Consider the following 16,680-nt stretch of genomic DNA (forward strand, 5'->3'; position numbering starts at 1 on the left):
GTCCTCAATGCGGGGACTGAGGCACAGGCTTAAATGTCATACTATATGCCAGTGGTCACTAAACTGATTAGGCAGTGGTTATCTTTAGCAGTAAAAAGGCTATCTGCTAATACTAAATGATTAGTGGCTAAAATGCCATTTACTCTGCTCTGATTCCTTGAATGAATATTTATGCCAAGTGATGACTGTAACACCATCAAAAGGTTTCCATGCTCTGCTCCACAGAGTGGAAGCGATTATTCAACAGCAGGTCTGCACTCCAGCACTTGTTTCTATTAAGCAAATTTGCAGCATTCAGACAAGAATTCATGATTGCATTGTCCTCCTGGGATTTTTATTCTAAAGGTATCCCACCTCCAATGCTCTTGGGGCCACGGGCTGTGGCAGGTAGGCCTTGTCTGCTGTGTAGACACAGAAAAGAGGAATACGGATGCTGCACAATTTCTCCCTTGTATTTTTATTAATAATACATGACAATTGGACATTTGCCACACCCCATTCAGCACTGAGAAGTTGTGTCCTGCCCCAGGCCTTCCTCCCACCTGATTCATGGGCCATGGTGTAACACAGGTACCTTTCTCTGAAGGACTCGATTTTTAAACTGGTACCAAAGCCTTGCTTAAGAATCTGAACTGAAACTGAACAGCCCCACCAGCTTGTTTGGTGAGTGGTTTTGGTTTGATTTTACCACTCCCTTCCTCACCGTGGGACAGCAGCCCTGCACTGCCATTGTGTGCTGGATTGCAGTAAATCCCATGGGCGGGCAGGCAGGCAGGCATCGACTCAGAGCACAGGCAGGGGGAGTGGCTGTCTGGCAGCCCATTTCAAAGCAAGGAATCAAAACATTTGGGCAACAAGCTGCTCCTTCTGTAGCCCCAGGGTGGCTGCCTCCGATAGCCCCTACAAAAAGGGCATCAACTTCACAGTTTCTCAAAAGACAATCTCCTCCAACCCCACGAAGCACTAAAACAGAATGGCAGTTTGAACACCCTATATCCATAGGCAGCTATAAGTGGCTCTATAACTGCTATTCCATGTTTATGGGAATAAAAAGGGATGAGGCCACGCATTTTATACTGGGTCTCCCAACCCAAAACATCTGTTTGCGAAGGAAAATCACTCAATCAATCCACATGTCTGAGGTAGCTCCAGATGACAGGCAGTATTTTGAAGCAGGATAAATGTCTGGTGGTGTTTTGCTTCTGCTTAGCTGTTATTCAGCACAGGCGTACATAAAAGCATTTCATGCAACAGGCAGAGCAGCACCAAGCTGCACTGCATCTGGCATTTGCAATTCAGAGAGCACACACAAGCGACCCAGGACCAGCAACCAATTAAGTCACATCAGAAAAAAAGTAGTCGGTGTCTATTTATTAAAGGAAAGAGGGGTAAATCTAAGAAAAAGCACGAAGACAAAATAAATAGAATTGCAACCATCCTTTACAGCTACTGGTGCACTATATTAAAGTGACACTCACTATACAAAGAAATGTGTTTGATACAGTCCAGTGGGTTGCACATGAATTGCATAACCTTGAAAATCATTGCACAAAGCATCGCAGCAGGAACACAGTTCAGAATTTTTTCTCCGGGAGATGCCTCAAATCTGATCACTTTTATTGTGTGAGAGGTCAAAGCACCTGGCACAGAGTAAGCAAAAAGGGCTGGGAGCAGGGATCTGCTGCATCAGCGCCCGGTCACGTCCCAGCCCTGACATCAGCTCTCGCAGCAGCTCTGACCTGGACAAGTGATGCCCCACGGGAAAATCCCACTGCCTAGCAAAGCCTTGAAATTAATATTCTGATCAATGCCCAGGCACCCACTGGCAGGGCTGAAGGGAGCCTGCTCCTCGCAGCCCAGACTGGAGACACCGTTTGAGCCAGCCAGCAGGAATTCCGTGGAACTGCTCTGTCTGCATCCACAAGGAGCCTCTCAGCCAGCAGCTCAGCACGGCACAGCAGCCTCGGTGGGACCCCGCCAGCGGTGCCGATGGCTCCCAGCCATCACCTGCCCCCAGCTCATTCCCTCCCATTCTACGGGGAAGCAGGTGGTTGGATGGAAGTGTCCACAACCCTGCAGCAGCATTTTACCCGGTTATTATGAGAGAACCTGCCTCTGCTGTGATCCATGCAGTTTCCAGGGATTTATGTACACGTTTCCAAGTCTGCTCAGCATAAAGCACAGGAAATACAGGCTTTTGCCACACGGGGAAGAAACCACAGCAAAGATGACCAGGAAACATTCATAATTTTTAATTCACACCAGTAATAAAATTGCATTACATTTTTCATAAAATAAATGTTCCAGTTTATATACAGAAAACAGACTGTACAGAGCCCTCCCCCAGACCCCAAAAACTCACAAACATACAAGCAATGCAGTGCTCAGCTAAGCAGGCACAACTGTACATCTAAAATTGTAACTGCTTTGTGTTGGGGGGGAAAAGTACTACAATGTATATAGTCCTCTCTGGACCAAGAATTAAAAAAATATTGCAGGCAAGCTGACAGACGCCCTCGCTGCTCGTGCGGCCAAGCGCCCATCCCACAGTGCTCCAGCAAAGCAGGGGCTGTTATTGAACCTGGGACTCGAAGCTCCCATTCAGCTGCCCTTCCTCGTAGTCCATCTGACACAAGATCATGTTGTTCTTCAGGAAAAACTTGTCTCCCACGCAGAATCTGGAAGATGAAAAAGGATTAGTGGGCGTGAGTATGAACGGAGGTGACTTCGGGGGGAATTTGAGGCGGTTTGGGTCTGAAGGCAGCTCTGGTGAGCAGAGTGTGATTTCTAGCTCTGCCAGTGCTGAAACCCCTTGCTGTCCTGGGGTTTTGCTGTCCCTTTCCCTGGCACATCCATGCTTGGCTCCAGGCCACAGGGAGCAGCTCAGGGGGCAGGTCCCACTCTCTGCATGGCAGCTGCAGGAGGAGGTTGGGAGCAGTTAAGGGATTTGTCCCTGCAGACAAGAGGTATTGGCTCTCCAGCCAGGAAATCAAGCGGGCAATATTACACGGAGCCTATTTGAAGTTTTTGCTGGTATCCACATTTCCACAGTTCCCTTGGGTGAAGCAGTATTTACACTAATTTCCAGGCAAGGACTGGCTATTAAGTCCTCCCTCACCCCCTTGTGTACAGTGCTGAACAATAAATAGAAATTTCTCGGTGGCTGGACTCCTAACCTTTATCTTCATTGAGCGAAGGGCACTGCTCTCTATATACCATGTAAATTGTTCTGTTTGTCTTGAAGTTGACAGAGAAGCTTGTGATATTTAACAATTTTATTTGACCATTAAGGTCAAAAAAGTTCCACATATAAGATTGGAGAGGTGCAACTTGGCAGCCAATAGCTCTGCCCGCCCTGCCTGCTTGCTCGGGAATCAGAAGCTAATCTTTACTTCTAAGATAACAAATAATGTTCTCTGCACCCAATTCAGGGGCTGGTTTTTGTCCATCACACTGGCAGGGCAGTGACAGACCAGAGCACAGGCTGCGCCAAGAGCTGAGTCTGAAATCAGCCTCAGGTCCCTAAAGCAGAGAGACACCCTGGGTCAGGCACTGTGCCTCCAGGCAGCTCTGGAGAGAGGAAGGGGTAGGTACCAGCCTCTGGCAAGGCTAAATATCCACTGGGCTTTGAAGGAAGATAATTGGAGATGACCCAATCCTCAGGAGACTTAGCAGACCTCAAATGCCCATTTCCCCTGCTCCCAGGGAGAGCTTTGGCACTGCCTACTCCTTGTCTAAAGTGCTTTCATCATTTGTAACTCAGGCAGCTTCAGGCAGAGCATCCCCATAAAACTGAGTATTTTCTGCCAAAAGAACAGGACTGATAATTTTAGAGCTCCTTCATAGGGCCAACACGGGCACAAGTTTTCTCCAACTGGACACCTGCAAATAAGCTGATTAATTTGCCAAGTTGGTGCAGAGAGAACTGGGCATTGGTTCACACTACATAGGATTTCACTGAAGACCTTCCATCTTCTTCCCTCTGTGGCACATGCTCAAGTAGTTCTGAAATTCAACCTTTTCTGTATATTAAATAGATAAAAATTACTCCTAATTTAAATCAACAGCTTTTATGGTAAAAAACAGTACAGCACACACACTCTCCTTATGACCACCTTCCCCAGAAGCTGGTTTTCTCACAATGAATAAAAGACACATCTGCTTGCTTTTCACTACTTATCCCCACCTTAAGAGCCATATAAATCTCCAGGAAGAGAAATGCAAAAATTACTCTTGCCACCAGCATCGTCAACAGCTGTCTCTTGCTAAACCTGGTTTTGGGTCTAGAGGAGCCAAAGGAGGAGCTGGAGAATTTGGGGGTTTAAAGGGCTGAGTAGTAATGCAGGAGTTGCTGCAAACCTGATGTTTTAGGGAATACAGTAATGAAAACACTGCACACTTGGTAAAAATATTAGACATTTTGCTGTGATAGATTCAGCACTCTCTACAGAGTCCAGCTATAGAACGGCAAGTAAACTGGAAGAGATCTAAGGAAAGGTCTTCATCATCAAATCTCTTCAGAGCTGAAGAACAAGAAAGGGTTTCAGGTGAGGTTTCCAATTCAGAACTAGGACTGGCATCCACCTCTGCAATTTTGACTTTAGGTTTACTTAATCTCACTGTTCTCAGTGTCATCTCTTACAGGATCACTTCCATTCTGCCCTTTCAAGCCAAAATCGCTACAGAGTAAGTCATGAAAATTTGTAGCCCTCTGGCCTCAGCCAAAAGTAAGAATCTACACGTAGCCCATCTTTCAGAACAACTCAGCCCCTCACAAACTGAACAAATCCCTTGTGCATCACAGCACAACTCTGCCAGAACGGGGGATTACCTGTGCTCTCCTGCCGGGCAGTGACAGCCCTGGAGGTTGTCTGAAGGGCAGAGTGGGACCACACTGGCAGCTGGAGAGGAAAGGGAGGGAGGGAGATGCTCTGGAGTCTTTGAAATAAAGGGTGAAATTTAAAAGAAATTCCTGAGAAAGAAAAGTAGGCAGCACTGGGTTTTTCCGTGAGAGAAGAAGGGTGAAGTAGGGGGTTGGTGACAGATACTCATCCTGCAGACCTCCAAGGCCAGTCTAGCACTCCTGCCTGTGCAGCCCAGAGCTGGGACGTGCCTCTGCCTGAGGGGACATTTGAGATGCTCCAGCCCTAGTTCTGGGGTGGAGTTTGGGAGCACCCCTCTCCTGCCCAGGAATCATCAGGAGGCTGGAAAGAGATGCTCCTGAGGGCCGAGCCTGGCAGCACCCACAACACGCCCGAGTCCGGAGACAAATCCCAGAACCGACTGGTGATTGTAGCAGTGTGGAAGGAGCATCTAGGGGAACGAGGGGATCAGCTCTGTGTTCAAGCGTCACCAAACAAGACCGGGCAACTGAAAGCTCCCGCGTGGCTTCCGCAGGGAGCCCAAGGCCAGGAGCCACTAGATGTCACTGCCGCCCGGCACTGCCACCGCGCCCGTGCAGGCGACAGCATCCATGGAGCTCTGTGCCTCCAACAAGCACTGCCCCCGCCTTCAGTGAGTGAGGGGAGCCACCGCAGCCGCCTCCTCCGTGCTCTGGCACCAACCTGCTGACACCAAATTCATCTCTAGGGCTGTCAGAGGGTGCGAGAGCAGAATCGGACAGGATCTCCCAAGTTCAGGGGCAAGGCGGCAGGGGTTTGCATTCACACATGTATGGCTGCTTCATGAGAGATCCCACTGTGACTCTTTTCTGGAGTGAGCAGTGCATGTGTAAGTCAGGCTTTTAGCTTGACTTTTACAGAATTGGGTTCTCCATCTTCCCACAAGTTTTGTCATCTCTCTCACACTTTCCCACGGGATGAGGCACGGCATCCTAGTTTCATCTTTGAGAAACACAACCACAGACCCAGAACAGGAACCCCAGCACAGCCCTTGGACCCTGGGCAGTCAGTACAGCCTGACTAAGCAAGCAGTAAGGACAGCAAGCAGTTTCAGGTCTATCTTAGACAAGGATGGACAGATGGATGCATCAGAAGGTGACACGGTCTGGTTCTGTGGGCTTCCATTCTGCCTACGATGACCAACTAACACGGCAAGATTTTTCATGGCCCTCCCAGATTCAACTGGCTACAGGTAGTCAAAGTGAAAACACTGTGCATGATGCTTTATTATACTCTCTGATAGGCATCTTCCACTGGGTAAAACCCTGCAGAAACACGTAAGCCCCACTCAAAATGATACCACCAAGATGCCCTGTTAGTTACACAACAACTGAAGGGATTTGTTCCTAGTGCTGGAAAGGGCTCAGCCAGAGTATCTTTCTCCTTCCTGCCCCTTCTCTTTATCCTTCTTCTTTTCCATCCCCAGTTTTGAGCGTGTCAGAAACATGATTTAAGCGAGATAACGTCAGTTTGCCAGAGGAGGTCCATTCACCATCGTCTGCCTTCTGCAAAGAGGGTAGATCCTGAAAGGACGCTGGAGCAGTTTGTTTTATTCAGCAGCAGCTGTACAGTCTGTGTCTATGTCCTCCCCCTTGCCCCTCCAACTCCCACCAGCTCCAAGGGGATTTGCAGTAAAAGGGCTACAGGTACTTACATGCATCCCCCAGGTCAGCCTGGCAAACCAGCCCGAGCCCTGCCAGCAGGCTGCGAGCCCCAGACGGGCAGTGTGCATCAAACATTTCCCCTATTTCACGGGCAAAGGTATAAATCAGTTTGTGTGTACAATAACTGTGTCCTCACCGCTGGTTGCAGAGCTGACAGGCAAAGCAGTCCAAATGGTAAACATTATCTCTGGCCCTCATCACCATCTCAAAGGCAGGGATCAGTTTACTGCAGGCAGCACAATTCCCGGTGGTACCAAAGAGCCTGCCAAAGAAGCACAATCATTAGAAGCCATTTTAATTAAATGGTGGAAGGACTAATTAAGTGTAATTAGCAGTATCAAATACTGTATTGCACCAATAAATAGAAGTTGCAGTCTCCATTTCACTGACCAACCAGCGTGAGGGAACTTGGGATAAAACTGCCTGGTGAGCAGGCTCCGATCATCGAGATGAAACTTCATTTGGTTTGTGAGCCTAGGGCTAATTTGCTGTCTAATGGAGAAAAGCATTAAACACTTAGAGCACTATTTTGGGGCTCACAAAATTTCAGTCAAAAACTATCTGCCTCTCTGCAGCAGTGGGGTAGGTGCTGGGAGCTGCCTGTCCTGCTCCACATGGGCATGCTGCACTTGGCCGCAGCCTGACGGAGGGACAGGCTGGCAGCAGGACACAGAAGTCCTGCAAACTTTGCCAATCCTGGCAGGCAGCGCTGTAACAGAGCTCAGGAAGAGCCTCACTTACCTGCTGTTTAAAAAGAAAAAGCACGACTTCTCTTGCAACGAGTGCCCAGCGTTTCGCAAGGCACCTCAGAGAGCAAGCCCTCCTCCCCGGCTGTGCCCCCCTCCTCCTGCCTCCCCAGCCCTCCCGGGAGCCAGCTAAGCCCTTCCACGGCGGCCTGAACAGCATGCTCAGCCGTTCCACTTCAGCTCCCCGCTCCTCCAGGACAGCCCTTCAGCACTGGAAGCTTTGCCATTTCCATCTTGGCTTTCACTATCTGTCTCCCCAGATGTCTGCTGCTGTTACAGCTCCCGTCGGGGGACTCAAGCAAGACTGCGGCATCCTTCCTGCGGCCCCCTCGCCCGAGGTGTCCCTGCAGACCCCGTGTGTGCCAGGGGCACGGTGCCACTGCGGCATCGGAGCCGCGCCAACCGGCCGGGGGCACTGATCCACGGGCTGACAGAACCAAGGTTCACCCCAGCCTCTGGTCAATAGGCATATGGTTAGTTACTTGGCCTAGAAGATGATAGAAATTGTATTTTGGGGGCGATGAGCCTCAAGACGTACGATCCCTGCTGGCCATTAGCTCTGCGCACGCAACGCGCCGCTGCCCGCAGACAGATCTGGGCTCACGGTTTGCTTCAAGCCATCGGTTCTGGCTGATTCCACAACACACAGATGAGAAGCATCAGGAAAATCTATAACCAATTTCTAAACCTGCAATTTCCAAGCTAATCAATACTAATTATTACTGGCCAGTAATTGTGAATTAAAACACCCAGCAGCGTTACAGAAACCTCCACACAACTCTCCCACCCTCCTCCACTGCCGTGCTCCTGAAGTCAGCTCGCTCTCCAGCTGTAAGAAAGCCCACCCTTATTTTTCTTTAGAAGTGGTATCAGTGGTCTTTCATTAGGCCTGGCCGGAAAACCCCAGGCCTTCCTGTGAAGAAACAGCACTGTGTTTTCCCTGAGAGCAAAACAATGCAAGCCAAAACAGAAACACTTGTGCAGGATGGAAAACTCGCAAAGGGAGTACTGAAACGTCTTGCCCTACAATTCCGTCACCTGAAAGCTGAAAGGCAGAGTAAAATCCCAGCTGTATCATTTGCACCAGCAAAAGTCAGCCCCTTTCTCCCTGCAAGCTCTTGCTCCTGCCCCCACAGGCAGGCCAGGCAGGGGAGGCAGCTGGGCATGGGCCTCAGCTGCCTAACGCCAGCAGACTGGACTGGAAAAATGCGGCACTGAGAAGCGTCCAGGTCTCCACCCTGGAACGCCTTGGCTCTCATTCAGCACCCACTCACAAATCAAGCCATTACTCCAGACATCCCTCCCTTCCTCAGCGTAGCAGCCCCTTTCCACCTGGGCACAGCAAAGCCTGACAGCTTTTGCCAGGATTTTCCCATTTCCCATAAAACCAGGCATCCGTTTTTAGAGTACCCAAGTCACACCAAACTCAAAAAAATGAGTCAAATGCATTAGGCAGGGAAACTGGGAGGTTAATCCTAGATTTGCTCTGTGCCCAGCACTACTACATGCACAAGTATAAAATATCCATTATTCATTAGCATCACAGTTGTGTGGAGCTCAATCTAGATTAAACAAAATAAAGGGGCCCCAGACAGCACCATTTGCATTGTTAAGCAGGTGCTTTTCTTCAGCCTTCAAATAGGAGACTTTTCTAAATGGAAATGATGGGGAAATTTGGACAGATGTTCACTTAACTATTTAAACAGTTAGCTTAAGAAACATGAAAAATGTATTTGGCATCGTATTCACCTGTCTCCTTTCAGGGGTTTTGGGGGTAAACCAATTGTTAAACAGCTTTGACTGTTTGCATGAGATCTGAAGCTTATGTTCTGTCCAGCTGAAATCGTGTTGCCTTCTAATGTCTACATAACGTAGCTTCCAGCGAGTCGGTGTGCTAATCTTTTTCTCTTCTAGCAAGTTTCACAGCCCTCCACACCCTCCCTTTCCCAACAGATGAACATTTCACACTTATTCTAGCACCTCCTAATTTTAATCTGCTTTTCGGGGAGTGATTTAGAGCCCCATATATTCACCATCCTTCTAAAAATACGCTGTAACTTGTACCTCAGTGAACACGACTTTTTTTCAATCTGTTGGAAGAAGACGCAAAATGAATGGAGTCTTTTCCCTCTTCTTGTTTGCTTGTGGAAAACCTGCCACCTCTGACATCTCCTGATCCAGAAGCAACTTGAGCTGAAACTTTCTGAAGTGGGGAGCTTAATGTTATTGGAAGGAGGGAGAGAAGAGAAGGAACAGGAGGAAAAGCCTTCTGCCCCAAGCCCCATCTGTGGTTAAATTTAAAATAACCCCACATGAACAAACTGATCTGCATTCTGTCCCCCAGACACCTTCGTAACAGATGCAACACTCTCTCACGCTTTCACACACACGAAGTTGAAGCGCATCAGAAAAATCTATCAGAAGATGTTTAGCCTCTACTTACCAGCTCCGAGCCATTGGCATAAAAGAAGCTGGAAATACAGAAAGTTTTCAGTTTGGGGTTGTTTTGCTTCTTCTGAAAAACCCTATTTATTCACTTCCCTTTGAAGTTAAAAGGCAACAATTCTTAAGTACAGATTTATTCCCCTTTATGTAACAGGAAGACCCAGCCAGCTTGTAAATAAGCATAGACTATGCAGATTTAAAATTTAGCACAATTAAACTTTTAGCCTGTGGTAGTAATTATGTTTAATGGCTCTTAGCCTGAACTTAACCATGTCTATTGTTGTCAGCCAGTCTAAAAGCAGGAGTTTGTCCAAGGACAATTTTCTGTAGTTTATGGGCACACTAGAAACCCTGCTATGCTCTGTTCTCATTGGCCATTGATGTCAGTGTGTATAGTAAAAATTAAAGCTAATTGGCACACAGGAGCAGCCCTGAATGCAAATGAATTAATGGGAAAAGAAGGGAGTGCTCCTGGAAGCAGTAGGCAACTGTCAAAGGATGGGTTTTATGTAGTCCTGTCTGGGCTAAAGAGCAGTCTTCTGCATGGTGATCCGGACCTCAACAGCTCCTTGAGTACAACTCAAGTTAATTCAAACTACGGCAATGTCACAGCACCCTGCAGGGTTTTTTTTTTTTTTGGGGGGGGGGGTGGGGGAAGAATGGTAAAGGGTTCTTACTGGAGGGAAAACAGTAAGAAACTTCTCATATGAACACGTTAAGTTTAGCACCTTTTAACAGATTTTTCATTCAAACAAGATGTTTGGGGGGCTAAACTGAGAACCTGATTGCCTATTTCTGTCACCACTAGGAACAACAATCTGGTTTAGTCATTGCCTACAAGGAGAGAGTCTCCATTTCTTCTCGCCCCCTCTAGCCTGGTGTCTGACTAGATAGCAGCTTGCAATCAAAAAAGAAGGAGAAAATCTTCCCTCTGCAGAAAGAGTAAAAATTTTGGAGCTGTTGACTCCACAGGAGACAAAAAAAGAGGAAGAAGGACAGGCACATATAAATAATGAGTGGTACAGAAAGGAAAGGTTGGCAGTGTCAGTCAGATTTTTTAAACACAAAACAAGTTCAAAATTCAAACAGCTGAGTCGAGACTGACAATCCCTCCCCAAAAAAGGGGGTTTTGTCAACACTGAAAGATAAGAATTATGAAATGAAAGAGGACTGAACACTAACCTACAGATAAATATCTACATTTGTAGAGATTGTGTACAACTATACATTTTTCTACATGTTTATATATCCAGATTATCTGGATGTGCAAGTTTTAGAAGAGCTATGGAACTCCATACTCATATCTTCTCCAGGTGACAGGGGTTTTCCCATACACCTTCTCTGCTGCTGTTTATTTCTTAGTTTCATCAGGACCTGCTGTAGAACAAGACGTGCTTTATGTACCTGAAACCCATCATCATGAAAAGAAACGATTTCGTCCCCACCTTTTGAAACAAACCACAAACTGGTTTTTCAGTGAGGGTGGCTCTTAAATACTGCAATCAGTATTTTTCCCACCTGTGGATATCAGAAATATGCTGAGCTACAAGCGTGATTTGACTGGAAAATTGAATATACCAATAAATGCAGGGAAAGCCTGAACATCACTAAAAAGATAAAAAGAATAAGCTTAAAAGCAACTTCAGACAACTTCCCTGTGATCAGCCTTTGTGTAATATTAGAGAAAGCCTCAGTGACAGGAGATCAGCACTGTAAATACATATTAGCTGGTGCACCCTCCTATCCAGAACGCCGTTGTCAGGGCTGCAGTGGGAAGTCGTGTCAGCTGAAGGAAAGGAAATGCATTTTGATACTAATGAAGTTGGTCAAGCTGTCCTCTCATGAAGCCTTCAAGTTCAATCCCAAAGAATTTACATCTCGCATGCCAAAGGGTTTGGCATTCAAGGACAGCATGGCAGGGGGAGTTGAACCAGTACGGAACAGCCCCTGGCCAAGTGGCCACACTGGTTCAGAGATTACTGGGCGTGAACTTCAAGGTTGCTCAAGGGAGTCTGTTTTCACTTGAAGGACACATCTGAATGTTCACTTATTTTTACTCCTGTGGCCTCTCCCTCCATCTTTCCAGCAGATATTTACAGAGGGGTTGGGACTATTAGCAGGTAGGAGAAGTCCAAGTGCTCCTCCCCTGCCCCATCCGTTCCCATGGTATAACTGTAGCTGCTGACCTTAAGCCCATCCTTGCTCTGGCACTGCTGAACACAAGTGCAACAACGTCCTCTTAGGAGAGTTTAAACAGAGCAGTCAGAAAACGGCAAAGCTGAAAGTGCTGGAGGCATGCTAGTGTACCAGAGCCAGGCAGAATTACTCCCCATTAGCTTTCCTCCTCAGTGAGAAGTTGTGGAGATGGAAAAAAAAAGGGCAAAAAGCAAACAAACAAACAGTACGGGCACAGGCTGTGAGAAACCCAGCTACTGTGGAGGAAAAAAAAAAAAATCTGTACTTTAACACCACAAAGCACACCAATATTGCCAAGACACATTGTATTTTGAGCCTAATTAATCCTCCTTAATCTGTACAGACACCAAGCGTAGAAGTGAGGGTGTCCTATGTAGCATGCAAGACACTCCCTATTGCGAGGCAAAAGCAGCACTTCTGTCTAGTGACATTTTTAGGCTCTGAGCAGACACCATTTGTTCAGACACACTGCATTTATACCTCTCCTTCCCACGCTGAACATGTCCCTTGAAAATCCGGCAGGGCATGCTCCTGGTGCGTGCATGCACACTGTGCTTCTCCAGAGGAAAAAAAATGTCCCAAATTCTCTCCTTCCTGCTTCAAAGGTGCTGCAGCTTCTGCAGGTTGAAGCCACACTTGGAGTATTGGTGATGTCTTGGGGAGATTAACTGAAGTTCTGTCTCTTGGGGCACACACATCTCGGTTCCCAAAGGCTTGTTCTCACACATCCAGCCGTGGTTTAGTGGTTTGGCTCAGGGCTGTTGTCACTGACTCGAGGAAGGCCACCAGGAGGAGGGAATTTGTCCACATTCTCCTGTGCCAATAGAGCAGGGCACCCGTGTTTGTGCTCTTATCCCACAAGAAAATTAAACCCTGCACATTTGCCAGATGCAGAACACTTCACCTAAAGGGCTCCTAAAGTGATTCACTGACAGAATGAATGCCCCGGGGTGTTTGGAGTAGAGCAAAAACCCCAGGACTCAGCATTTGAGTCATTTAAGCAGGAGCTGCTGAGGGTGGCATTCAAGCCTCCATGATACAATCAGTGCTGAGGGGTGACAGGGAATGGCAGTCCTGCCAGGAGGTCCCCGTCCCTCAGACAGGATGCAGAGGGCTGCTCTGCTCCCTGAAGGCACCAACACCAGGTGCAGAGCGATGCCGTGCCGAGTTTGCAGCCCTGATGTGGGAAGGTGGGTGAAAAGAACTGCCATGAAACCCACTGAGAACAGCATCAGGGTTTCCCAGAAAGCCCTTCTCTTTTACTGATTCACCATCATTTTTTAATGCAGGTTTTGAGCTTTCTTTGGAGTCTAATTAAGGCTCCAATCAGTTTACCTGATGAAAAACTTTCCCAACGCCAGCATATCAAACACGCAGAAGCAACAGTTCTGCTCCTCTCAAAGCAAGCCCGACTTGCCTTTGCTCGTGTGAGGGCACCATGCTGAGTAAAAAGGAAAAATCACGTTCTTCATCAGCACTTCACAGTGAAATTTAAGTTGTCAGTTCCTCATGGGAAATCCTGATGCAACACCCGGCCCGTCCCTGTGAAGCGGAGCTTGGTGAATGTTTAATTATGCCTCGGAACAAACACACATCGCTGCGTGGGGGCTGCGAGGAGCCATCTGAGCCTGCATGCTAAGCTGCTCTGTCCCAGAAGCAGTTCCTTCAATAGCATTTGCTTATCAAAAATAATTAGAGGTAGGAATGCTGGAACTGTGATTATGGAACAAATGGTAAATCTATTTGCTGAGACGAAATGTATTGAAAGATACATCGAGACACAGCTGGAGACTGAGGTGATACCACAAGGATAACAACTCGAGATCCAATTTCATCTTTCATGATTAAAAAATGAGCAAGAAAGTGTTTTATGAAATGTGAAGGTTAACAAATGTTCCTTCACAAGCAATGACGACAGTTTATCTTTTGAAACAAATGATCAGGCTGCGGTCGGCTCGCAGCTCCTGGAACACGTTGGAAAGATTGCTGCTGAAAACCCACCGAGGATCAGCACACACAGCTGGCAGCCCACCGTGCTCCCAGTGCCTGGGACAAAGCCAGCTCCAAAGGAACGCTGCCACAGCGGGGACGGAGCTGGCCGTGCTCCTGTCCCGACCCTCTGCCACAGGTCCATCCCTCGCCCCAATCCCTGCAGTGGCCGTGGTTCATCCACACCTGCCCTCAGGAGGGGTGGCACAGGAGGGTCCCAGAGCTGCAAATTGCCAACAGACTATTCCAGGAGCCCTCTGGCTGAATTCCTCTGACTGTTCTCCAGTCCTTTGGGGTGCAACTACATTGTGAAGTATGAAAACTTGTTTTTAGGAACGAGTTCTGCTGAAATTTGACTAGTAGACCAAATACTGTGAGTTGTTCAACAAGGAAAAAAAACGTGGATAGAAACTCTAAAACTACTAATGTGAAGGAATTATATAATGACAGGAATGGTTAATTTGCCAAGAAGAGAAATTCAAATTACCAGGAGGGAACAAACAGTAGAGAAGATCGTGATGGCAACTTTAGCTCCTTCTATTAATAGAACTAATAGTTAAATAGAGGGAGAAAGAAATATTATATGTAGAAGCCAACACAAGATGTTTTAAACTAAAAAAATTGCTTTATATTTCTATAAATATGGGACTGTGTACCAATGCCCTTATTCCAATCCTGGGAGCCTGAAAGGGTTTCTTAGCTTCAGGAGAACAGATCCCAGGAATTCAGCAGAACCCCCCAAAAAAACCCAGTATAAACTAAATTTACTTATTAGTAAGAATAAAAGCCATGATATCTGTAAAGCTGCCTAAACAGCTGAAAGCTAATTAACAACACTGTTACAGAATTCATTATTATTCCTTTCTAGCCGAGTCCAGGTCAAATTTCCTAGGATATGACAATTATACTGTTCTTCCCAACAAAAACACTCAAAGCTCTAACACCCTAAATTCAGATGGGGGGAAATATTTAATGTAAAGGCCACATAAGTCTTCACAGTTTAGCCATGCTGCACAAATAGCAACAGACTTCCCCCTTGTTGGGCCAGGAACTATTCCAACCCGAAAACCGGAGACAGAGGTGTTACAAGACCCCTTTCAGGCACAGAAGTTTGTTCCAGAGACTACATTTAACTGGTGCTGTGACAGAAGCTGTATGGCCATGGTCAAACACAAGTCCCAACTGTTGCCTTCCATAGTTCGTATCATGAACTGCCCTCTCTTCTCAAAGCTGGGACATGGGCCATTTCCTGGGGTCTGCAATGCCTGGCTTCTTTTCCATCTGCAGCACAGGCTTCTGGTGTGCCCCAGAAAATTCACATCATCTAGGGGCCAGTGGGAAAATCACAGATTAAGCTTTTCCACCTCAAAGCAGCATTCTCGGGATAAACCAAGGAAAGAAAGGAGTGCTCTACAACTCCAGTGATATAGAAAGGTTCCTCTAAGCCTAACAGCATCAATAGTGCTGTCCTTTGGCACTTTAACATGTCTGCTTTGATGCCACACATTATTTTTGTTATGAAACTAGAATAAACCAAAATCAATGCGGTGCTTATTAAATGGACAAAACATGGGGTAGCTCACAGGTCTCAAAAAGCAAATGTAAACTGGAAACACTGTCCAGCTCAGTATTTGTAGCAGGGTTCTGCAATACATAGAATAAAGCTGAATATCTATCTTCAGGGTCAAATAGAAAAAAAAAACAAAACCACAAGTATAACACTTTTTCAAGACCAGAAATGACAAAGTCAAGAGAAGTGATAAATAATGAAGTGGAGAATGACAGATGGAGAGACCTGGATCACTTGGCAAGCTGGGTGCAAACAAGATAAAGAAAAGATAATGTATAAACAAGATAAAGTACAAACAAATACTTCAGAAAATAATGCAGCTGTTCTTCCTGGAAACAAAACTATTCCTGAAAGTAGCTCTCCTAAGAGATTTTGGGGGTCCTTGTGATAGTATCTAGCATGACCCAATTGTGATACTGCAATGAAAGACTTCCTCACAAAGCGAAGAACCGAAATATTCTTCACTGACACATCAGAATTATGTCCACAACACAGAAAAAGTATAGCTAAGCTGAAGAAGAACCAAAATGCTAATTTGGGGGTAGAAATCTCTGTGTTGAATTTGAACCTTCTGGAGCTCAATTTTTTTTACCTTAGCACAGACAGCGTTAGGGATGCTTCCAGAGCAAGTGACTTGTGACATTAGTAAATATTCAGATTTAGGGAAGGTACAAAAATTATTTCATTATAGTGAAGATAGTTGACTCTTTCCTCATCACACCCGTTCCATTTTTCCACGGGCTGCTTATCCTGTCTTTTCCACCTCAGATGTGTTCACCCTTACCCAAGCTCCTCCTCACTTCTGGGGACACGCCCCACCTAACCAGATATGGAGCTTCAACTTCTGCCTGTGTGGCAGAATTTCAGCTGGGATATTTCATGTGTGCCCTGAAGAGTTTCAGCTCCAAAACCCTCCTGTGAGCAGGATGCTCTTGTGCACTGCTGGGCTGAAGGGCAAGGTGGCAGCTCCCACATGGCAGCTGATAGACTCAGTCCTTCTGTTTGGCTCAGCGCTTAATCTCTCATCTTTAGAAGGAGAAACTTGTTTGTTCAAGTTTACTGAGATAATATTTACTGAAGATTTTCAGAAATGCGTTTTACATTGCAACACATGAAGCATCTGAGCACTGACACTAATCTAGGCAGCCCCTGAACACTGCAAGGTTAGA

At 46.6% G+C, this 16,680-nt stretch overlaps 1 protein-coding gene across 1 annotated transcript in view; it reads right to left on the reverse strand.

The window, feature by feature from the left end:
• Nucleotides 1-2,228: 2,228 nt before the first annotated feature.
• Nucleotides 2,229-16,680, reverse strand: part of LOC121673128 (rhombotin-1) — a 54,310-nt gene continuing 39,858 nt past the window's right edge. The window contains exons 4-5 of the mRNA XM_042046197.1: nt 6,702-6,827; nt 2,229-2,678 (exon numbers count right to left, since the gene is read on the reverse strand). Coding sequence (XP_041902131.1) covers nt 2,573-2,678; nt 6,702-6,827 — 232 coding nt within the window. The 3' untranslated portion in view covers nt 2,229-2,572. The remainder of the gene's footprint in view (nt 2,679-6,701; nt 6,828-16,680) is intronic.

This window comes from Corvus kubaryi, unplaced genomic scaffold, assembly GCF_017639235.1.
Source record: "Corvus kubaryi isolate FWS band 111438036 unplaced genomic scaffold, C.kubaryi_AGA036_p1.0 65227, whole genome shotgun sequence".
In the NCBI taxonomy this organism is placed as follows: domain Eukaryota; kingdom Metazoa; phylum Chordata; class Aves; order Passeriformes; family Corvidae; genus Corvus; species Corvus kubaryi.